This window comes from Typopeltis vanoorti, chromosome 8, assembly GCF_054136105.1.
Source record: "Typopeltis vanoorti isolate ZY-2024b chromosome 8, IOZ_Tvanoo_1.0, whole genome shotgun sequence".
Taxonomy (NCBI): domain Eukaryota; kingdom Metazoa; phylum Arthropoda; class Arachnida; order Uropygi; family Thelyphonidae; genus Typopeltis; species Typopeltis vanoorti.
The window spans coordinates 136272034-136297939 of NC_143556.1; the positions used below are offsets into that span (position 1 = coordinate 136272034).

The following is a 25906-nucleotide window of genomic DNA, read 5'->3' on the forward strand; positions in this document are numbered from 1 at the left end:
ATGAAGGTCAGCAATAAAAAGACAAAGACAATGAAAATAGGCAGAATCATTGAAAATGTCAACTGTGTTGTGAATGGAGAACCTGTGAAACAAGTAAAACATTTCAGTTACTTAGGCATGATTTTTAGTGAAGATGGTAATTTCAATTTAGAAATAGACAACAGAATCAGCAAAGCTGGTATGGTGGGAAGTCAATTGAATAAATTTATATGGAATAAGAGAGAAATTAGTTGGAACACTAAATTAGCTGTATACAAGACAGTGTTCAAACCAGTTTTAACTTATGGATCTGAGAGCTGGGTCAGAAGTAAAACACTTGACTAAAGACTAAGACCGCAGATATGAGAGTCCTGAGAAAGATTAGAGGCATGAACAGATGGCATCAATGGCAATATCATATTAAAAACGAGGATATTAGGAAAGAATTTGACATTGTCAGCATCCTGGAATGCGTTAGCAGAGCTAATCTCAGGTGGTATGGTCGCTTAAACAGAATGGGTGAAGAAAGATTAGCAAAACAAGTGTTCTCAAAATAAGTGCAGCAAAACGACCCAGAGGAAGATCAAGATATAGGTGGATTGGTACAGTACAAAGTGCCTTAGACGATAGAAATATAAGATCCTATAATGTTGGAGTCTTGACAAGTAACAGACTGATTTGGAGGAAAATTGTAGATAGGAAGTTAGTAATGATGTAATTTTTTTCATGTAGTACTATCATATCCTGTACACCCCTTGAGGGTACATGGCAGGAGTTTGATGATGTTCAAGTTCTTGGTTTCGGATCACCTGCATTTTCTTTGAAAAAAGTATCCAGTGTTAGCTGCCTAGATTTTCTTTTTCTTTAAGGAATTCAGTGTAAGGTTGAATAGATGCGATTATACTCCTTTTTTACGTTTGCACTCCGTTCCCAATTGTGGTCCATTTCGCAGAGTTCATCAGTCAATGGCTCTATGCTTGCAAGAATACGCTGTAAATCGGTCCTTTTTATATCTCTCAGAGGACTGTCTTCATTTTCTTTCTCTTCCTTTGGATGTTGACTTAATTGTTCGACTAATTCTTTTAAGTCTTCATTGGAAAGCGGTTTATCATGACTCTCTAAGACTTCTGTCATATCTTCAGCTGTAATATCGTCCAATCCCACCTCTCGTGCAAGATTGGTAACATCTTCAGTAACATTCTCCTCTTGTTCTAATTCTTCGAAGTTATAAATGCTGGAAGAAGTTTTCGCCATGCTCCTTTTAAACACTTTGCTGGCACTTCGTTCCAATCTGCCTTGATGTTGTTAATGCCCTTCAAAATATCAAATGACTGCCAATAGTCTTTAATAGTTTTTCCTGAAGTGTCCAAGACTCTTACCATTTCCATAAATGTTATACAGAGATAATAGGCTTTGAAGATTGATATAATCCCATGATCCATCGGTTGCAAAAGAGATGTTGTGTTTCGGGGCATGTAAACAACCTTGACATCCAATGGCATTCTTACTTCAGCAAGGTTTTGAGGATGTCCAGGGGCATTATCCAAGAGAAGCAATGCCTTGCCCGGCACATCATTTTCTTTACAGAAGCGAAGCACAGTAGGACAAAATAATTTATAGATTGGTATATAAAAATGTCTTGTGTAACTCAAGCTTTCTTGTTCCATTTCCAATAGACCGGCAGCATGGCTTTTAGAACCTTGAAGGCACGTGGTGTCTGTGAATGGTACACCAACATTGGTTTAAGCTTCAAAGTTCCGGAGACATTTGCACCCAACAAAAGTGTAAGTCTATCTTTTGCATCTTTAAAACCTGGAGCTGAACGTTCTTCACAGAAATGAAGATGCATGATGGCAATTTTTTCCAGTAGAGCCCAGTCTCATCAACATTAAAAATGAGATCAAGAGGATAACTTCCTTGTTCTATACAGTCTTGAAATTCTTTAGGAAAAGCAGCCGCTGCCACAACATCTGCAGTTGCTGCCTCACCACATAATTTGACACTATGGCACTTACTTCGAGACTTAAATCTCATGAACCAACCTTTGCTTCCTAAAACTGTTTCTTTGCCTCCATCTGTCTTTTTAAGATCCTCAAAAATTGTTTTAGCTTTCTCAGTTATAACAGCCTCCTTCAGAGGAATGTTTTTCTGATTCAAGTCATCCACCCATAATGATAATAATTTTTCTATTTTTTCACGAAGTTTACCCCTGCTATAACTTACATGTTTTGCATTTAGTACTGCTGTAGATTGTTGCGCAGACTGTTCTATTCTATCTGCATTTTTCATAATTGTAGTAATAGCCAATGGAGGTAAGTTCATACTTCTACAGACATTAGCATGTGTTTGCCCATCTTCCATTCTTTGAATCACCTCCATCTTCTTTTCAAGTGTGATTGATTTCCACGGCTTCTTGACACCAAGTTCTGCTAACTTTTCTGCACTTCTTTTATCAGACATGGTATGTAATTATGTACTTTATCAATTTAAATATGTATGTATGTAAAAAAACATTAAATAGAACAATTAGGTAGATTCAACAGTAAAACTAAGTTTGATACATATATGCCATAGTAGCTCAGTAAACACTCAAACACTAGAGTGCCTGCTAGCGTCGTTTCTCAGTGAGACCACACTACAGCGCAGTGTGGTCTGAAAGTACATGCAGGCATCCGGCGTTATTGTGAATCAGCGTAAATTGAACCGTCGTAAACCCAGGGCTGCGTGTACTTTGTTTTCTTACATTTTTTTCTGTATTCTCTCAGAGCACAAGCTGACTTGCCAGGAATTTTCAATAAGCTTTCGTTGTTTCCTTGGCTTTAACTTTCTGAGTCACTATGGAGTTCTGATTTTTTCTATCTTGTAACGTTGCCACTTGCCTTTCTGGCTGAATGTCAGCTTACTTCAGGATTTGCCACTAAATCTCCAAATTTTAGTTCTTGTTTTAAATGTACACTTTGCCTCTAAAAGCTGCTAAATTTCATCATCATCATCCAGTTCCTGTCATGTACCCTCAAGGGATGTACAGGATATGATAGTACTGTTGTGTCACCTTTTCTTAATAACTTTGATATCTATGCTCTTTACGTTTATTCGCCCCTTGGTGTCACGTGGTACTATCTAAGTACAAAGGGAATTGCCCTGGGGTAGAGCCAAAATCCAAATGTAACAAAGCTTCTGAGCTTCTTCTTCTCATAAAATTCTAAGACATTTATTTGTTTTCGCTGTGCCACTTAGGACAATTAGTTTAAAGGAAAAAATCTTAAACAAGAAGTGAACACCCAGCTATACCTCAGTGATTAACAACTGTGCAATCGTGACCGTAGACATGCTACACAAATCTCCCGCTTAGGTTCGCATATTTTGCAGAGTAAGCAAAAGATTTATTTAACATTCTAACATATATACAGTTCATGGAAGTCTGGGAAAGATCATTTCTAAACTACAAATTTATGTGCTATTATATTTATCAAATACGAACAGTAAATTCTCATAACTCACATAGGATTAACAATAGAGCTGTTCTATATCACTTCACATATAAGATCCTCATAACTCTCTTAATTAAAACCTAGTAAACATACATTATCACCTTGTATTCACACATCCTAAGGTTATCACTCTTTAAGTTACACTTGTCTACTTTCACAACTTATAATTTGCTACAGTCGTAAGTTTGTTAAGTCCTTAGATCTTGATTCACATATCATTCATTTACACTATTTAACAATAAAATTTCACGATATCATATTATAGTTATCTCCTGTGCTAGTTTCTCTCTTTACTCTTCCTTTGAACCTCAAATTGATTTATTTGTGCTGGGATTGGTACCTGGAATTCCTCGATTATATGCTGACCCATTCGTTTCAGTCGGTTATGCCTTCCTTTCAATAGGATTCTTTGGGCAAAGTCACTCTTTTGCACGTGTTGCCCTTTTACCTAAATTCTGAGGCCTCTTTGCAGACTACCCTTTTCTTCTGGAGTAATGCGATTCACCTCGGACCTTGCGACGCATAACCTTTCCCGTGGATACGCGCCGTCTACCTTTTCCGTCTGCCGGGCATCAGGGCAGAGATTTCCCCTCATGCTCTCGAACCGTCCCTCCACTCGCAGAGTCCACACACCAAAACCAAAACCACCAGGAAAAAAGCCTCGTGGGGGGGTTGGGTTCCTAACTCTTTTATATTTCTGCACCCTATCGGCACCTTCCGTAATCTTCCTCCACCCCCCGACTCATCGATAGCGCTCAGCGCGATATCTCTCAGTAGACGTTTTCTTCTTTTCTGCCTACTTATCATGTGCCGTGTGCACACGATATGTTTGCAGCAACTTCCTTTACTCCTGTGCTCTTGGCCTTGGATTACGCTACAATTACCATTAAAAATTGTGAGTCATTCATCAATGCTTTGTCTATCTAATTCCTAGAAATGGTATACTGCTTTAATCATACTTTAACGTTCTTTTTCTCTAGAATTTTACTGCCAATATTTAACTAGCTTAAGTAATCTTTCTACATAATGGAATAACACTTCTTTCTTATCCATTTTCACAATTATTATCCTTTTGTTTAATATATCTAATTTTGTTCACATGTATGTAGTTCACACTCTTTGATGCAAACAAATTTTCTATTATAGGTTCTTTACTTGTTAAATTATGAAAGAATAAATTCTCTTAGGAATTTTACCAATCACAATTTAACAGTACTACATGAAAAATTTACATCATTACTAACTTCCTGTCTACAATTTTCCTCCAAATTAGTCTGTTACTTGTCAAGACTCCAACATTATGAGATCTTTTATTTCTATCATGTAAGGAACTTTGTACAGAGTCAATCCACCTATATCTAGGTCTTCCTCTGGGTCGTTTTCCTGCCAACCTGGCAGAGAACACTTGTTTTGCTAATCTTTCCTCATCCATTCTGTTTAAGTGACTGTACCGCCTTAGATTAGCTCTGCTAACGCATTCCTGGATGCTCACAATGTCAGGTTCTTTCCTAATATCCTTATTTTTAATATGATATTGCCATTGATGCCATCTGTTCACACCTCTAATCTTTCTCTAGACTCTCATATCTGCAGTCTCTAGTCTTTGGTCAAGTGTTTTACTTCTGACCCAATTCTCAGATCCATAAGCTAAAATTGGTTTGAACACTGTCTTGTATACAGCTAATTTAGTGTTCCGACTAATTTCTCTCTTATTTCATATAAATTTATTCAGATGACTTCCTACCATACCAGCTTTGTTGATTCTATTGTCTATTTCCATATTTAATTTTCCATCTTCACTTAAAATCGTGCGTGTGAAATGTTTTACTTGTTCCACAGGTTCTCCATTCACAACGCAGATGACATTTTCAACGATTCTGCCTATTTTCATTGTCTTTGTCTTTTTATTGCTGACCTTCATACCATATCTATTAGAACAGTTATTTAATTTAGTCACGGAATCTTGCAGATTTGTAGCATATTTATTTAGAGGTATAACATCGTCCGCATAAAGGAGGGAGCAAAATTGGAAATGTGAAACATTCACATTTCCAATTTTGATATCATGTTTAATACCACTTTCCTTCATAATGTGATCCATATAGATAATGAATAACAGAGGGGATAATGTACATCCTTGTCTCACGCTAGATTTAACATTAAAACACCTTCCTGTACTTCTTAACTGCTTACTTACAACTCAAATAAAGACTAAGTATTGTTTGATATAATGCCCCATTGACACCATATAACTGCAGCGTATTGAATAGCTTCTCTCTCGGCACCTTGTCATATGCCTTTTCCAGATCAACAAAACTTAAATATAGATCCTTGTTATATTCCCATGCTTTCTCAACTATTTGTCGTAAAGTGAAGTCCTGACAGCCTCTATTTGGCTTGAATCCAGCTTGTTCATCACCAAGCTTTTCTTTCACAATTCTTCTCAACCATTTCTCAAGTATACTTGCATAAATCTTGCCAGGAACACTAAGTAAGGAAATACCTCTGTAATTCTCGCATTCAGTTTTATTTCCCTTTTTATATATGGGTACTATGAGAGCGCTACTCCAATTATCGGGAATACTTCCCTTTGTCAAGGCTTTCTGAACTATGCTGTGCAGCCACTGTAAGACTTTTATACCACCATACTTCAGCATTTCTGGTTGAATATCATCTACTCCTGCTGCCTTTCCACATTTCAAGCCTTTGATGGCTTTTTCTACTTCAAGTATGGATATGTATTCCTGACTGCATGCCTGGTCAGAGTTTTTTACCACTGTGCTGTCAGCACTGCTTGTTTAATTTAGCAGTTTTTCAAAGTAATTACTCCATACTTCAAGGATATCTTTTTCTCCCATTTTCATGTCACCTTTATCATCTCTAATTCCTTTTATAGTACTCTTTCCTCCATTCTTAAGCTTCTTCAACAACCTCCAGAATATTTTGCCACCTTCTTGATATTTATTTTCTATATTCTTGCCAAAGTCCTCCCATGACTTTTGTTTAGCTAGTTTTACACAGTGTTTAGCATTCTTGCATTTGTCTCTATATTCTCTAAGAGCACAAGCTGACTTATTTGACAGGAACTTTTGATATGCTTTCTTCTTTTCCTTCACTGCCTCTTTAACACGTTCACTGCCAACTACGAGTATTCTCATAGTTGGTAAACCAGCTACTAGTATACTCGTATGACGCTTACTGCCGGCAACGAGATTACTGTACTGACCTTGAAGAAGTGAAAATGCTTGGCTTGTGGAGCTAGCATCAAAACTGTGTATTCTCATAGATGGTATATGCTCTGCACAAGCCAACTACGAGTATACTCGTATGATGCTTACCGCCGGCAACGAGAGTACCGTACTGACCTTGAAGAAGTGAAATTGCTCGGTGTACGGGAACAGACTATGCCGAAGTAGCATGGCAGCGAAAGTGTTAACTTCCTCTTTCCACTATGGAGTTCTGATTTTTCTATCCTTGCAGACAACCTCACCACATGCCTCTCTGGCTGAATCAATCAGTGTTTTCTTCAAGGCTTGCCACCGAATCTCCAAGGTTTGGTTGCTGTTCTCAAACTCTTTCATTTTTTTCTTCAATAATATTTGTGTATTTTAATCTACAGCTCACATCTGAGAGCTGCTCAACTTTTAATAGCTTTAAAACTTTCTTACATGTTAGTCTTTTCAATATGAAATTCAATTTTATCCTGCGGAAGACTAATAGAATACAAAATATTTTTGTATGTCTGACAGTCATTTCCTACTCTGCTATTTAGATCCCCAATAAGGACCAACTTTTCCTTTTTCATTGTGTCAGTTGCTTTTTCTAAAAATTAAAAAAATTCCTCCACTTCTACCTTAGCAGAACCTTCTGTGGGACCATAGGCACAAATAAGTCTCATTGTCCAGTTCCCCATTCTTATATTCCCTCACATCACTCTGCTTGACACTGCCTGCCATTCAAGAAGATTAGCCTCTGAATATATCATTTTGTATTTATTGCTCAGAAAGCTCTCACAAGTTTTGGTCTTTTTTGTTTCAGTCACCCCTATTATGTCGATCTGGTACTTATCTAATTCCTCAGCTAGCTCCATTTCTTTGCCATTCAGGCTTCATATGTTGATAGTACCAATCTTGAACCCTGGTGATGTTGAGTTGGGGTGTGTTTTCAAATTTGTTCCAGTAGCTGACTTTTTGCTGTTCGCCCTGGTTCCCTGCGAAAACAATGGGGGTCTTGTTTAACCGGGCAGTGCCCCAGCCGGAATGAAATTTTGTCATGTTGTACCATCATTTTGTATATTGGTTTAAGCCAATAAGAATACAATTTGTTTGGCTAAATCCCAAATTGCCAGCCCATCCTCGTTCGTTCTGTATCCAGGTAGATACCCAAGAGGATGCACCACGAGAAGGTGAGAATTGGACATTAGGTCAGAAACCCTGCTCGGTTCTACGCATTCCTTAAAGGAATGCGTAGGCTATGTGGAGGTCTTCTCTCAGTTATATAGCTTTGATTCTTAAGCACCCTGCTGTTAAACTTTGATTCATTTTAAGGCTTCCTTACCCATTCTTCTTTTCAATACGAAATTTAATTTTATCCTGCAACCAAGATTAAGATATCACTGTCAACAATAATTTTAGTTGTGTCAGCTGCTTTCTTTAATGCTTCTTCCTTAGTTTAGAACCTTCTGTGGATCAGCCATTGTGAATGCCAGAAATCATCATGTACAGTTTTAATTAACCCAGTTTGAAACCACCATTTTCAGTAGTATACATAAATCTTTTAATTCTGTTACAGAAATCTTTACCTAGGTTTCATACTCCAGGAACATATTAAATAACATACTTATAATCTAACCTGCATAAAATATTTCCCACCTCTTTTAACATTAAATCCATCTGGTCATTTGCCATGGCCAGTAATCAAGCATGGGATCCATTTTGGTAGAATTTTTGACTCCATCAGATTTTCCTGTTCATCCAAATATAATCAGATTTATCTACTTCCTGATTTGTCACCGGATCTGTCAATTCACTAGTTTATTTATTTATTTATATGGGTTTCCCCTTTCTCTCCTATCCCTTTGGGAAGGCAAATTGAGCCCTCCCCCCAATGGAGGATTAAGTATATGTATCTTATGGCTGTAAGTCTGTGTGTGTTCACGGAGCTGGTTTGCCTGTTCTGAGGGACTGAAAAAAATTCTCTACCTCCATATGAGATCAGCTAAATCACCATTAGTCGAAAGAAACCAAATAATGGTTCCTCACATCATGGACAGGAATCGAACCCAGGTCTTTATGACTGAAGGGCTTCATCTATACTGACTGAGCTGTGAGGCTCTCAATTTACTAGTTATCTCCTAAATCCCAGTAATTCTCTTCAGTTAAACATTTCCATGCTATCATGGTTACAATGGCCATAAATTAATTCCATATCCAAACAGCCTTCAGTAATTTACTCCAAAGGTTACACTTAGTACTCTGCACTGTATCACAGAATGCATATATTAGGAAACATAGCAGTGCATGAAAAAAATATGGTAATCAATCACTTTTTTTTCTTTATTGTTACTTTATTATTTTAGATATTGTGTATACTTAAATTTCCTGTTTTAAATAGGGATATTGTTGCTGCAGCAAAAACAGGTAGTGGCAAGACATTAGCTTTTCTTATCCCAGCAATTGAATTATTATACAAGCTTGAATTTAAGCCCAGAAATGGAACAGGTGTAATCATTATTTCACCCACAAGAGAATTATCTATGCAGACATTTGGTGTATTGAAAGAGTTGGTAAAACATCACTATCATACTTATGGCTTGATTATGGGTGGAACCAATAGGCAGTCGGAAGTTCAGAAACTAACTAAAGGAGTTAACATATTAGTAGCTACTCCTGGAAGACTTCTTGATCATTTACAGGTATGGTTCTTATAATATGTTTTGTTATGGTTATTATCGCTATAATACTATGTGACTTATTTGTAATTTAAATTGAATGTAATCGGTGCTTATTTAATTAGTGCAGTGTACCTGTGGCCATAAAAAGACTTTCAACCAATACCATAAAAAATAAAAACGCTAGTTTTTAATGGCACTTGTGACATACCAAAGTTATTAGGTACACACATATTCACACGAATAAAGAATAATGTTTTTATTATTGCAAATATTTCAGTGAGAAATTAATGGGCCATCATCAATACATCAGCATAATCACAAGGTGAAATTAGTACAAAGAACACCAACCGTCTTTATAGAGCTGAGTTCCATTTGACATTATGCAGGAAATCCAGGCATGGAAATTTTTTAGGCACTAGCATAATCATATCCTTTGGTGAGTACTAACATTTCTGCAGGAGTGAGAGACTGTAGCCAGGTGGACCTTTGGTTTTTGCTTTTAAACAAGTGAATCAAGGATATGTCTGTTTTTATTTTAAGATCACTGAGGAGACTGACTAGATATGTCTAAAACCACATTGAAAAGGTCAGTGGAAATATCACAAAATCTGAGAACGAGATCACATTTACCATGTCATAATTGATTGCATTGAGCAAGCTAGCATTGACATAAATATGATTGATGATGGCACCCCCTTGATTTCATAGTTTCTTTAAATTTAGTGAAGTTAGAATTATCTTTGAGTCACAGTATTGTTTTAAAATTGTAATTTACCTTGTTGAACTAAAAGTTTGCTTAGTTTCCCAGTCTTGTTGGTTATTTTTAACATGTGCAGGATGTTTAAATGAGTTTTTAATGGCACTTGTGACATAGTAAAGATTATTAGATACATGTATTTACAAAGATAAAGAATAATAATTTTTAATATTGCAACTATTTCTGCAGAAATAAAAAAACTACCAATATTGTATCTATTTCGCACCTCCATGGAATCCTAAGACTCATTGTCAGAGACTCAAACTAGCAACACAGTATCTGTGATACCTCTCTTTGAAACTGTTAACAGACAAAGCACTCACAACTGACTCAGGCAAGCCATTGCATCCAATCACAACTCTCCAAATGAAAAATCTCCTCCTCACATCCTTGCTAACTGCACTCTTACCCAACTTCCAGTGATGATCTCTTGTTTTAACACCTCTCGCCAAGTGCTGAAACATTTTCCCTGCAATAATCCAGATGTGATCATATTAAGGTTTTATAAAGAGGAATGATAACTCCCTATCTGCTTGTTATTGTGTTCAATAACCAAGTGATCCTGTGATTACCCTGGCAATTTTAGCAATATGCCCTCTAAACTTCAACTCTCTATCTACTACTAACCCCATATTCCTGGCTTCATAAAGTTCCTTCAATGTAGTACACAATTTGTAATCTTTGTATCCCAAAATTGGATAATTTATACTTTTCCATTTTAAATTGACCCTTAAGCACCTATGGTACTTAAGGATCAAAATTGTATAACTGAAAGGAGACCTCCACATAACCTTTAAAGGAATGTCAAGAAGAGACCAGCATTTCTGACCTAATGTCCAATCCGCACCTTCTTGTGGTTCACCCTGTTACGTATCTACCTGGGTACTAAACGAATGAGGATGGGCTGGCAATTTGGGATTTAGCCAACTGAATTGTATTCTTATTGGCTTATATAAAATGATGGTACAACATGACAGAATTTCTTGCCGGCTGGGGCGTCACTGGTTAAACAAGGCCCCTGTTGTTTTTGCCAGGGAACCAGGGCGAACATCGAAAAGTCAGCTACTGGAACAAATCCTAAAACACACCCCAACTCAGCATCACCAGAGTTCAGGATCGGTACTATCAACATAAGAAGCCTGAATGGCAACAAAATTGAGCTAAGGGTGACTGAAACAAAAAAGACAAAAGCTGGTGAGATGTTTCTGAGCAATAAATACAAAATGTTATATTCAGGCAATGACAATCAAGGAAAAGTAGGAGTAACCACAGTATTCAACACTAAATATGAGGCTAATCTTCTTGAATGGCAGGTGGTCTCAAGTAGAGTGATGTGGGCAAATATGAGAATGGAGGGAACTTAACAATGACACTTATTTGTGCCTATGGTCCCATGGAAGGTTCTACTAAGGTAGAAGTGGAGGAATTTTTTGATGCTTTAGAGAAAGCAACTGACACAATGAAAAATGAAAAGATGGTCCTTGTTGGGGATCTAAATAGCAGATTAGGAAATGATTGTCAGACATAAAAAAATATTTTGGGACAATTTGATGAAAAGAGCAAAGCTAATAATAATGGCAAATATCTGTGTTGGATTTCTGCTCAGGTCATGAACTGGTTATTACTCACACAATGTTCCAACATAAAAATAAGCACAAATTCACATGGAGAGAACAGGCAAGAAATAAGAAAAGTCTCATCGACTATATTATTGTTGATAGTAATGTTTTCTCCCTGGTGCAGTACACTAGAGTGTACAGAGGATTTGAAATTGTTAGTGTCACTATTTAGTCTTGAGCAGGAAAAAATTGAATTTCATATTGAAAAGAATAACATATAAGAAAGTTTTAAAACAAATAAAAGTGGAGCAGCTCTCAGATGTGAACTGTAGACTAAAATGCATAAACATTATTCAAGAAAAAATTAAAGGATTTGAGAACAGGAACCAAACTTTAGAGATTCAGTGGCAAGCCCTGAAGAAAACGTTGATTGATTCAGCCAGAGAGGCATGTGGTGAGGTTGTCTATAAGAATAGAAAAATCAAACTCCATGGTGGACTCAGAAAGTTAAAGAGGCAGTGAAGGAAAAGAAGAAAGTATATCGAAAGTTCCTGGCAAATAAGTCAACTTGCGCTCTTAAAGAATACTGCAGAGACAAATGTACGAAAGCTAAACACTGTGTAAAACTAGCTAAACAAAAGTCATGGGAAATCTTTAGTAAGAAAATAGAAAATAAATATCAAGAAGATGGCAAGATATTCTGGAGGTTGTTGAAGAAGCTCAACAATGGAGGAAAGAGTACTGTAAAAGGAATTACAGATGATAAATGTAACATGAAAACTGGAGAAAAAGATATCCTCGAAGTATGGAGTAATTACTTCGCGAAATTGCTAAATGAACAATCAGTGACACAGCACAGTGGTAAAAACACTTATCAAGCATGCAATCGGGAATATATATCCATACTTGAAGTAGAAAAAGCCATCAGAAGCCGAAATGTGGAAAGGCAGCAGGAATAGATGATAATTGACCAGAAATGCTCAAGTGTGGAGGTATAAAAGTCTTACAGTGGCTGCACTGCATAGTCAGAAGATTTGCACAGAGGGATGAATTCCAGATTATTCATAGTACTCATATATAAAAAAGGAAATAAAATTGAATATGAGAATTACAGAGGTATTTCTCTACTGAGTGTTCCTGGTAAGATTTATGCTCGTATACTTGAGAAGAATTGTGGAAGGATAGCTTGGTCAAGAGCAAACTGGATTCAGGCTAAATAGAGGCTGTCAGCATCAGATCTTCACTTTACAATAAATAGTTGAGAAATCATGGGAATATAACAAAGATCTGTATTTAAGTTTTTTTAGATTTGCAAAAGGCATATGACGAGGTGCCTAGAGAGAAGCTATTCAAAACGCTACAATTGTATTGTGTCAATGGGACATTTTATCAATCAATACTTTCTTTATTTGAGTTATAAGTCGGCAGTTAAAGTTGAAGGAAGTACAGGAAGATGGTTTAATGTTAAATCTGGTGTCATACAAGGATGCATGTTATCCCCTTTGTATTCATTATCTATATGGATCACATTATGAAAGAAAGTGGTATTAAACCTGATATCAAAATTGGAGATGTTAATCTCAGCTGTTTGCTTTATGATGATGATGATGTTATGCTTCTAAATAAATCCACTACAAGTCTGCAAGATTCCCTTTCTAAATTGAATTACTGATGTAATCGATTTTTTTTTTTTTTTTTAGTTTGAGAAAGAGTGATTGTACATACAAATTTCTGCATTTGCTTATAAGGATTACTTGTAGATGAGTGAGGCAAGTTAATCCCACCTACTTCGAAGCTTGGGTTAGCTTTTATGAAGAGAGTGGGATTTAGCCTTCACTATTTGTGTTGTTGCTACTGTTTATTTATGGAATGTAGGCATTGGATTCTAGTGATTTGTGATGTGTATATTAGTGTTAATGGTTTCTTAACTTTGTTGGTATATTTTCCAGAGTTCGTTTTTTAATGTTCTGTAGTTATCTACGTGTTTTAATTTTCTTGGTAGGTTGTTGAGTTGCGTGGGTATCTGATGTGATCTCACAAAAGAACCGTATGTGTTGTTGAAGGGTGTGGGGATGCAGAGAGTTGTTGTAGGTCATGTTATATGATATGTGTCTCTGTTGTTTCGATAGGTGATGTTGAAGTAATTCCTTGTTAATGTCATGTAGTGTTTCAGGTTTTTAATGCTCAGAATTCTGTGTATTGCCATGTGCTTGTTGGATATTGGTTGTTGCGCGTAAGGTGTCCAGATCACTGTTGACATGATTTTCCTGTGTAGTGTTTCTAATTTTGTTAGGTGGCTGTTTGATGTATTTGCATAGACTGTTATTCTGTATCTGAGTAGGGATTTGCAGATACCATGATATAGGAGTTTTTTTATGTTGGGTGGAATAATGTCTTTAACTTTGAAGAGTTTTGCTGCGATGATCCGGAGTTTGGTGTGTAGGTATTCTATATGTTTTGTCCATTTAAGGTGGGAATCTATATAGAGACCGAGGTATTTTGCATGTTATCAAACATTTTACAGGTTTGATTTCGGAACATTGGCAGGTATTTTTGTTGTTAATGCAGCGGTATGTGTGACAATGTGTCGATAGTGATGCAGGGCGTATGATTCTTGGGTTGTGTAATATCAACATCTGTGTTTTGGTGCCATTGATTAGAATTGCGTTTTGGTGGAAGTATGTTGTGATTTCGTTTAGGTCTTGTTGTGCTTTGCAGAGAGCTGTATTAATGTCTGTGTGGATTGCTAGTAGTGCCGTGTCGTCTGCGTATTGAAATATTTGACTTCTTATGGATATGTTATCCATAAGAAGTCATGAACATTGTTAACGTATATGTGGAATAGAGTGGGTGATAATATGGCGCCGTGAGGTACACCGTGTTTTACTTGTATACTCCGACTGTGACATGTACCTATTTTTGTTACTTGTGTTCTGTTTGAGAGGTAGTTCTTGAACCATGTATGCAGTGTTCCTCTTATACCTATTGAGTATAGTTTGGTGAGTAGTATGTCATGTTCAAGTGTGTCAAATGCTTTGGTTAGGTCCAGCAGTATAAGGACGGCGTACTTGTTTTTGTCGAGAGCTTTGTTTATTGTGTCGGCAATGTCTTCTAATAAAGTAATGGTGCTTTTTGTTTTCTGAAAGCCATATTGGTTTTGTGAGATGATGTTGAACTTCTGTAAATAGTTCTGTAGTTTGGTGCGTGTTATTTTTTCTAGAATTTTTGAGATGACTGGTAGTGTAGCTATTGGTCTGTAGTTCTGAGTATCGTTTCTTTTGCCGTGTTTGTATATTGGCGTAATTACTGCAGTTTTTAGTTGTTGTGGAATAATGCCTGTGTCGAATATTATGTTCACGAGTTTCAAAAGTATTGGATTTATTTGTTCAAAGTGTGTTATAAGGTCTGTGAGTCTTATTTTGTCTATTCCTGGAGTGGTCTTTGGTTTTAGTTTTAGGAGTGCTTCTTTAAGTTCCTGTTTTGTTATGGGTGGAAAATACATCGTTTGTTGTTGACTTTATGTCGGTAGTTTTTTGTTGATCTTTGGTAGTTTGTCTTTTTTGAGTTGTATGGTATGAAGGTCAGCAATAAAAAGACAAAGACAATTAAAATTGGTAGAAGCATTGAAAATATCAACTGTATTGTGAATGGAGAACCTGTAGAATAAGTAAAACATTTCAGCTACTTAGGTACAATTTTTAATGAAGATGGTAAATTAAATACCGAAATAGACAACAGAATCAACAAGGCTGGTCTGGTAGGAAGTCAACTGAATAATATATGGAATAAGAGAGAAAATAGTCAAAACAATAAATTAGCTGTATACAAGACAGTGTTCACACCAATTTTAACTTATTGATCTGAGAACTGGGTTAAAAATAAAATGCTTGACCAAAGATTAGAGACCGCTGATATGAGAGTCCTGAGAAAGATTAGGGGCATGAATAGATGGCATCAATGGCAATATCATATTAAAAATGAGGATATTAGGAAAGAACTTGACATTGTTAATATCCAGTAATGTGATACTACCATATGCTACCTGAGGTTAGCTCTGCTAACCTCAGATAGCATATGGTAGTATACCATATGCTATGTTAACTGATGACTTAAACAGAATGGGCGAGGAAAGATTAGGAAAAACAAGTATTCTCTGCCAGGTTGGCAGGAAAAAGACCCAGAGGACAATCAACATATAGGTGGATTGATACAGTAAAAAGTGCCTTAGAAGACAGAAATACAAGATCTGATAATGTTGGATTCTTGACAGGTAACAAATTGATAGGAAGTTAGTAATGATGTAAGTTTCATGTAGTACTATCATATCCTGTATACCCCTTTGAGGGTACATGTCAGGAATTTGATGGTTATGATGATTGACATCCATTATGTTTTGCCCATACTGTCAGTCTGTTTAAATCATCCTACAACTTGTCTACTCATCCTCATTAACTATTACACTACCCAACTGTGCTTCATCAGCAGACAACTGAATATCTCCCTTCAGTTTATTTCCTATGTCATTTATGTACAAATTAAATAGCAGTGGTTCAAGCACACAGCTTTGCAGCAGATCACTAATCACCTGCTTTCTTCTGGATTCTGCTCCTCCACATACTAGTTTTTGGAATCTGTTCATCAGCCACACTTTACATCCTAATCACCGGTTGCTCATCCTTTCCCATTTGTTGCAGTTTACATAAGAGTTCCATGTGGTATCTTGTTAAATGCCTTTGCAAAATCCAGCGGTAACATCATCTGTCCATTCCCTTGATCTGTTATAAAAAGCAGATTAGTAAGGCATGGCTGATCCTTCACAAAGCCATGCTGCCTCTCATTCCTGATTTCTCAACCCATTCCTGATTTCTTTCTTTGACCAACTTTTCCAGTACTTTTACCACCACTCCTAAGATACTAATTGATCTATAATTTGCTACCACAGACTTAGATCCTCCTTTATGCAAAGGAATTATTTTGCCCTTCTTCCACTCTCTTGGGACTTTGCCAAATCTGATATTTAAATTAACCAGCCTAGTCAAAGGCATTGCCAGTTTCCCTGCACATTCTCTTAAAATGTGAGCCAATATCCCATCCAACCATGGAGCCATATTTGCATTCAGATTCTGCGGTGTATACTAAGTTCCTCCAATTCTTCAACCTCTGTTCTGTTATCAATCCCTATCACCTTTGTTGCAACAATACAAATACAATAGAAGTTATCCTTCCTTAGTCATTCTTCCTCCTACTTGCTCCATTACGAAAAAACTCTTTATGATTTCCTTTTGTCTCTTCAGCTAATTTCTTTTCATAATCTGATTTTGCCTTCCTTAGTATGCTTGTCACCTTTCTTGCCTGATTCTTGTACTCTCTGTTTGTGAGTTAACTGGTCACCTTTTCCCTTATATACCCTTTACAACATTTTTTTTTGTTTGCAGCTCATGCTTAATGACACTACTCGACCATCTAACTCCTATTGCTTCCTCCAGATATCCCATGTGCTGTGAACATCCATCCTTTGCAGATCTTTATGCCATGGTACTGCTTTAAGCTGCCTCCAAGAATCACCTACCATGTAGTTGCACATATACCCCTTCTTAACTGGAATGTCCACTTTTTGCTGCTTCCCAAGTCAAGACCACGTGATCACTTTGTCAAGTCGGAGGTAATGTATCCATTTTACTTATGGACAGATCTACTGATCCTTTAACAAGATCTAACACTCATAGCATGAGTTCTCTCTGTTCTTCAAGTAATTATCTCTCAGTAAGAGTAAAAATTCCATTTCCCTCCTTTTTCCAATCTATGTCTCTGAAGTTGAAATCTCCCCATAATAATTACTTGACTTGCACTATTGTACTAATCTACTAATGCATGTCTTCCACATCATCCTGGCATCTCCTGGCCTATAGCAGCAACCAATTTTATATTTTGTCCTATTGGTCTCACTCACACCAGACTGACTTAAAAGAATTGCCATCTACCCAGCTGACTCCTACTCTTGTTGGCTGCAATTCATCTGCTATCATCAACAGTACCCCACCTCTGTCCTGTCTGCTCTCTGTGAAAATTCTAATTTCATCACATTGTATCCCTATAATGGTAATGATACTACTCATCCATCTAACTCCTACCTGACTTTGGATATATGTACTATATAAATCAAAGTTAATTGCTTGATGGCAATACTCCTGATAGGAAGCACAAATGAATAAGTTGTATGATTTTAAGCCTGAAATTAAGCATTGGCAGTCTAGTCAACATAGGAACAGAAGAGAGGGAGTTGTTCTTGCTAAGCTCTGAATAGGTTGCAGTCATCTCACACAGTGTTATTTACTGAATGCCGATGACTTGCCTATGTGTGGGAAATGCAACATCTGTCTTACCATTAGTCATATTCTGCTGAAATGTGAGTGCTTCACTTAGAAGAGAAATGACATTTTTACCTATCTGGCTGAGCTGTATAAAGGCAGATGATATCAGACACCAAGAAATTGCTTTTTTTTTTTTTTTTTTTTCAAATTTTTACAAAACATTAATTTATTCAAAGATATTTGACTATAAATTTGTTTATATGTAGATACTCAATGTTGTACATACATTTTATTTACCCATTTAAGTTCTTATAACTTTGTATGTATATTTTATATCAGGGGTGGCCAGAGTTTTTGCAGCAAGAGCTCTAGTTACCTACCAGAAATTGTTAAGAGCCACATCCCAAAGGTCTATGTCAGTCATATATGTACACATGTAAATACAATATCATTTATAAGGAAAAAAAAGTTTTTGAAACATTATATTTATTATTACATTTTTTTTTTTTTTTTTTAATTTACTCTTTACTAGTAGAAGGTTTATGGATTTCTAAGTTAGCAACTAATTTTTGATAATTTGGTTTGTAATTAGTAATTGAACTGCTTATTAATTCTTTTAAATGTTGGTTTGTTAATTGAGAATGATACTTGGATTTTACAAATTTCATCGTTGAGTACAATGATTCAACATCATACGTCAATCCAAAAATTGATAATAAACGATATACTGCATGGTAGGTACACATTTCCAAAATTCATTGCTTGAATTTCTGATTTATGTAACATTTTAAGACCTTCGTCTTCTTGCATTTCTATTAACTCCATTTCTCCTGATGCCGTTCCTGGAAGTAAGCTTTTTAAAAGCTGGAAACCATTGTTACATCAATTTCATATGGATTTAATAAAAATGCGATAGATGGTTTTAATTCTTGCAAGTCTACAAATCGTTCTTGAAAATCGTCCAACAGGTTGTTTAATTTTGCTCGATAGTTACTGATTACAAAAACTATTATATAGTGAAACCTGTAGGGTATTCATAACTAAAAATTCACATGTATACCACATTAATTAAATTTTAATAATATGTAGATATTTCGTCTTAAGTATCTTAATCTTTAAAGGTACCTGTGGCATAACTATAAATAATAAATTACACGATAGCCACAGTAATTAACTTGAATGAAATAAAGGTACAAATATTTTGTACCGAAATTAACAGTACATCATCAGTGTAGACAACAAACAGTTGAAAGGAATGGAATACAAGTACATAACAGTTGGTGGATTACCAATAAAAAACTGTTGCCTCGTGCTAGAAATTAATATTAATAAAATATTATTAAATAATTCTTAAAAACAATTTCTTTGATGGTTATATAAGATAAGAATCTCCCAAAAGTTTGGGAGAGAGAGAGAGAGACAGTCGTTTCCATTCAAATTTGGCTGATGTTGAAGGGTTTCGCAACTTTCTTTGAAAAGGCGTTCATATTTAAATTTGCATCTGGAGAAGACGAGCTTTATCATACTGGATATTGTGTTTAGTGTCAATGCTATGTTGTGTCAGACCAGACTTTTGAGGTTTCATGTATCTGATATAATACTGATGTTCCTTCATTCTTTTTTCCACCAAATGGCCTGTTTGTCCAAAGTATGTTAAAGTATCTGGTAAACGCCTGCTAATGATAGAGATGCTAGTTTGTCTTTTATAGATGGCAACGAGTAAGAAATTTTGTTGATAGGAAAATATGTGGGAATGAGATGATATTTCTTCAAAATTCTGCCAATTGGTTCTAAGATGCCAGAAATATAAGGGATTTGGAACCCTGTGGTCTGTTGAAGAATCCTGAGGTGTTGGAACATAGGAGTCAATTATCTGCTGGATTTGATTAGGGTTGTAACCATTAAATTCTATTAAATTTTTGATAGTGAAAAGTTCTTGTTGTAAGTTTCAGGGAGAGGAGCACACTTTATGTGCTCTATTAATTAAAGACTTGATAACACCAATTTTTTGAAAAGTGTGATGAGCAGACTTTTGATGAATATATTTGCCAGTAAAGATAGGTTTTCAATAAACACTGGTTGATATATTGTGTAAGAAGGATGTCCAAGAATGGTAAACTACCAGCCTTTTCTTTTTTCATGGTGAACTGAATGCATGGGTGAAGGCTATTGATCTGTTGTAGGAATGTGGTAAGTTTCTCTTCAGAATGCGGCCAAATAGCAAAGACTTCATCAACATAATGAAACCAAAGAGAGGATTGGGAATGAATGGATGAGAACAAGGTGTCTTCCCGATGGTTCAAAAAATGGTTTGCCAAAGGTGGAGACAGAGGGCTACCCATGGCATTATCTTTAACTTGTTTATAGATCTTGTTTTTCCAGCTGAAATATCCTGAATGTATAACAAATTCAAAAATCTTTGCAATATCCAGAGGATAATCATCATATAGTAAATTGACAGTGTCAGATAATGGAATATTGATAAAGAGGGAAATCAAAACTGACTAACAAGCCAGACTCTTGTATTTGAACATCCTTGATTTGTTCAAGAAAATGGGTAGAATTTTTGATGAAAGATCTGGATTGTCCAGTATGGGCAGTATGTCTTGTATGCACCTCTATCATTAGCTGGCATTTACCAGATACCGTGTGAATGTAATTTAACATACTTTGGACAAACAGGCTGTTCTGTGGAAAAAAGAATGAAGGAACATCAGTATTATATCAGATATATGAAACCTCAAAAGTCTGGTCTGGCACAACATAGTATTGACACTAAACACAATATCCAGTGGGATAAAGCTAGTCTTCTCCATAGGTGCAAGTTTAAATATGGATGGCTTTTTCAAAGAAAGTTGCGAAGCCTATTTACATCAGCCAAATTTGAATCAAAATGATTGTCTCTCTCTCTCTCTCTCTCTCTCTCTCTCTCTCCCCTAAAAGTTTGGGAGATTCTTATCTTATATAACCATCAAAGAAATTATTTTTAAGAATTATTTAATAATATTTTATTAATATTAATTTCTAGCACTCGGCAACAGTTTTTAATTGATAATCCACCAATTGTTATATACTTGTATTCCATTCCTTTGAACTGTTTGTTGTCTACACTGATGATATACTGTTATTTTAAGTATGAAATATTTGTACCTTTATTTCATTAAAGTTAATTGCTGTGGTTATCATGTAATTTATTATTTATTATTTAAGTATCTTAAGACATCATCATCAGTACAGTTATTACAAACAATACTAGGAATTACATTCAAAGGAACAGTTAGTGCACATGCTTACATTGGAATCCCTCTATGCATATAGTAGTGTGAGGAAAAATTCGGCTCTAAATTTAAAATTGAATTGAAACATATCTGAAAAATTTATTTTATACACTTGAGGATAATAATTGCCCAGACCTTTGGGATAGTGAGACAGTCATTGCAGTTAAGATTGGGTCTGTGATGTAAGGCTTCAGTACTTTCTTTATATAAACGGTCATGTTTATATAAGGATCTATGTAGCAGCTTGGTGTTTTTTCATTGGATCCTATGGTTAGGGTTTTCAACTCCATGCTGAGCGAGGCGAAATTTGTGTGATTTGATCAGTCAGATATTGTCTTGATGTTCAGATATGCGTTTACTTATAGATCTTACTGTTTGTCCATAGTATAACATCTTACAAGAACATGAAACTTCATATATGCCAGGTAGCATCATAAGTGAGAGTTTGTCTTTTGGAGAAGGTAGTAAATTGTGGATCTGGTTGATTGGAATTCTTCTTCTTGTCTGGATTGATGTGTAGGGAAGTGGCTGATGATTTTTTGAGTTGTTTTTGGGTTGTATCCATTTAATAACAAGAACGATACTCATTTCTAGATAAGATGAACAACCGTCATCCTCATATCAAATTCACACTTGAAAAAGAATAGTCACATATCCAACGGAAATAAAAATATATTTTAATTCAATTTTAAATTTACAGCTGAATTTTTTTTAGTCTCCTCAAACACGCTACTGTATGCATAGAGGGATTCATTGATATATTTTTTATTAATGAATAACAAAGATAAGATGATAAGACAACATTCGAATGTAATTCCTAGTATTGTTTGTAATAACTGTACTGATGATGTCTTAAGATAGTTAAGACGAAATATCTACATATTATTAAAATTTAATATCTATGGTATATGTGTGAATTTTTAATTAGTTAAAAAACTAATTATTATTAGTTTCTTATAAGTAATAAAAAAACTACTGGAAGAAGCTTGTTATATAGCACAACGCCTTAAATTATTTTTAAGGCACTTTCATAAATGTGAAAGCAATATTCCTTTTGGAATAATGTTATGCCAATCTGAGATTTTTAAAAAGTTGATCAGCTGTGAAGAACACTTGCAGTGGAGGGAGAGAGCCTTTTTGAATGCTGGAAGTACTTATGATTTGATAATAGGTGCAACCAATTGCCAGTTGGAAGATCAGAAACTAGCTGAGGGAGTTAGCATATAGCTAACTAATCCTGTTAAGGAGTGGCTACTAATTGATGTGATATCATTGATGTGAAACATTTATGCCCAAGAGATTCTTGAAGTTTTCGTTATTTCAAGAAGAGAAATTTCTTTTTGTTTTAGAACTTTAGTGTGTTATCAAAGGAAACATCAGGTGGATAGGATTTTATGAGAGATAAGACAACATTGAATAAGGATGAAAGTCAGGTAAGTTATCTTTTTTCCATTAGAGAATTTCCTAGAAAATGAATAATGAGGGAGCTGGCCATAGTTGTTCTTAAGATCTTGTCTATTTTAAATGCAGAAAGTATTGTCATTGGTGTCAACATGTAATTAGTGAAGGACCATCGATGTAGAAAATGAAGAGAGTAAACAACAGAACGGAGTATTAAGAAAGCATTTTCATGAGATCCTATCAGATGCCATGTTGATTGTCAATGCCTTCACTGTTTCAAACCTCTGGTGTCAGTTAACCAGAAATGGATGATTTAAACAAGATCTCTGAAATTGGGTATTTTGGAATCTGTACTTCATTAGGGAGGATTAGGGAGACTTCTGGTATAAAAGCACTAGCAGTCATTGAGTTACTTTGGAAAGGATTGAAGTAAGAGAAATGGTCGAGTAATTAATGTTAAAGATTTGTTGCTCTCTTTTGTTACTATATGAATATCAGTTTAGTTTACTGGCTATTAAGTAAATGCCAGAAGATTAAAAGTCTCTATCAGATAATGGTTGGTGGTTTAAAAAAATTGAAAGATACTTCTAAGTTTAAAACTGCGACTGCTTGCATATTTCCAATCTCTCTCTCTCTCTCTGTGTTCAAAAAATAACTAATGAAATAAATCTAAACAATCATTGAATATGAAATGCCTGGTGTGTTGGAGAGAAATTTTCCTTTATTATCATTAGAGGATTTTGAAGAGTAGTATGATGTTAGACATTTTAATCACTATCATTTAGCAATATATAGAGAACTGTCTAATCTGAATGGGAATACTAGAAAGGATAGTGAAAAGTTGCAACTAATAATTTTAGCTATGCTTCAGATAGTACAGTTTGCCATTTGATTTTGAAGTAAGTTTTTACCTTTGAAAATGAAATCATTGGATTTACTACTACCACTTACACGAATTACATGTGCCCTCAAGGGGTGTATAACACTGTAATTATTATTATTATCATTATACGGCCTCCTCCATGGAGTCCGAAGACTCGCAATCTATCATACCTCTCCTTGAACCCATTAACAGACAAAGCACTCACAACTGACTCTGGCAACCCATTCCACTCATTCACCACTCTCCAAGCAAAAAAAAAAAAATCTAGTCCTCACATCCCCACTGACAACACCTTTATTCAACTTCTAGGGATGACCTCTTGTTCTGGTTCTTCTATCCAAGTTCTGAAACATTTCACCTGCATCTGTTCTATAAAATCCTTTAAGCAACTTAAATTTTCTATCATATCCCCCTCTTTTTCTCCTATCAGCCAACTTCTGCAATCCACACACACACACTCTCAATCTATCCTTGTAGGGAACATTCTACAGGCCACCCACCATCTTGGTCACTCGCCTCTGAATCCTCTCCACCACTTCAACATCCCCAAGAAACCCAGGGAAACACACTTGAGCACAGTAATCCAGATATGGGCATATCACAGCCATATAAAGAGGAATAACAACTTCCTTATCTTTACTTGTTAATGTGTTCTTCACTAGCCAAGCAATCTTATGGGCTAATTTAGCAACTTTAGCAATATGTCCTCCAGGGCCCCACATACTGAAGTGGGCCCCCCAGGCCAGGATTTTTGGCAGGCCCCCCCCTACCTGTCGCTCAGGTTAAGGACAACACATTGCTCTACAGGGTTTAGGATCAATTAGTTTAAATGATAACACAAAAGCTTAGCCAAATTATTTTTGATGCACAAAATTGCTAGGCGATTAAGTCATTCTTGGCTATATCTAATATACCTAAGAAATTCACATTATGAACATCTCCAATCTTCATGTTCTCTCCTTGAAATGCTAAGCCTCTGGATGATAAAAATAACGTTACATCTACAATCCATTGCAAAAGTGCTCTCCACTTATTTGTTTCATATTGAATTTGTAGTTGTAAGTCTTTATCGATTCCATGTCCTTTCAATGACTGCAAAAGGGATTTCCAAGCCAGATATTGTTTTCTGTGTTCGGCACTATTTTCGTGAAGATGCAACATACCATACAACTTTTTCCAATGCTTATTTCTAGGCAAAAATCCTTCTTCGGCTAAACTGCTCAAGTTTTCGTTATTAGAGTCGCAAAAAATATGACATGGTAGACAATAAAGATTTTCTTTCGATACACCCCGTGTTAACCATTCTCTTGGAAAATGTTTTCTTGTTCTTTCATCTTTCGTTTTCGTATAGAGCAAAAAATCTTGAAATTTCATGCCATTAAGATCTCTTAGCAATTCCTTATAAATCTTTTGGAATTCTTGAAAGCTGATAGTTCATATTATCTCTTGCCGCATGTTATTTGAGATTACTCTGGGCTAAATACTAGAGTCATCATATTTTATATCAGATTTTTCAACAGGGCCTGCAATTGAAGCATCAACTGTATCATATTCTTCCATAGTCACTCCTGCTGCAGGTTTTTCACTTGCGGCCTTTTCTTCAGTTGCAAAAGGTTCACATGTAACAGTCGCTTGACTTTCGACTGCTTTATGAGTTTCAATTTGACACTGATATTCTGTTTGGATTTCAGTGTCACAAACATTATCACCACCTTCACTATGATCAGTACTGGGAACTATGTCGTTTTCATTTTCAGATTTTAAAAATTTGGTTATGAATTTACAACCTCATGATGCTTTTGATTTTCTCTCTCTCGGATTTAAGTTTCCTCTTCTGAGCTCTGGACTTATGTTTGTACTTTGAATCAGACATTGGGATTTTATTTATTTTAACTAGAATGTCTTTGCTTGATTGAGAGCAATTTATTTAAATATTTTTAATATCTCAAATTTGTATGATCTGGAAAAAAAATTAAGTTTGTTTCATACAAAAAATCAACTAAAAAAGCTTTATATTTTATTTTACCAACTAGCAAAATTTTAATCAAATAAGACAAATCCTTCTCAAATAAAGAATTTTGTAGAAAATTTTCAATTTCTTGAGATCAACTTAACCTATTAAAACCATCAAATAAAGCTTTCTCTTTTATGAATAAAATAAAATTCTCTCAGCATCCGTAGCATAGGCACTGGTAGGGTAGTGTGCTGGTAACATCTGGGCAGTATTGGCATTGAAACGACAGCGTGCATAGAAAGTGAGACAGACGAACAAAAACCGAAAACTAAAGTAAATCCTTTCGATTTGGAAGTTCAGAAGCATAACTATAAGTCTGGAAAGATGGATAGTGGGTTGG

At 35.6% G+C, this 25906-nt stretch overlaps 1 protein-coding gene across 1 annotated transcript in view; it reads left to right on the forward strand.

Annotated features, from left to right (window-relative positions):
* pit (probable ATP-dependent RNA helicase pitchoune) overlaps window positions 1-25906 on the forward strand; it is a 316420-nt gene that overhangs the window by 64479 nt on the left and 226035 nt on the right. The window contains exon 6 of the mRNA XM_090396954.1: window positions 9084-9384. Coding sequence (XP_090253080.1) covers window positions 9084-9384 — 301 coding nt within the window. The remainder of the gene's footprint in view (window positions 1-9083; window positions 9385-25906) is intronic.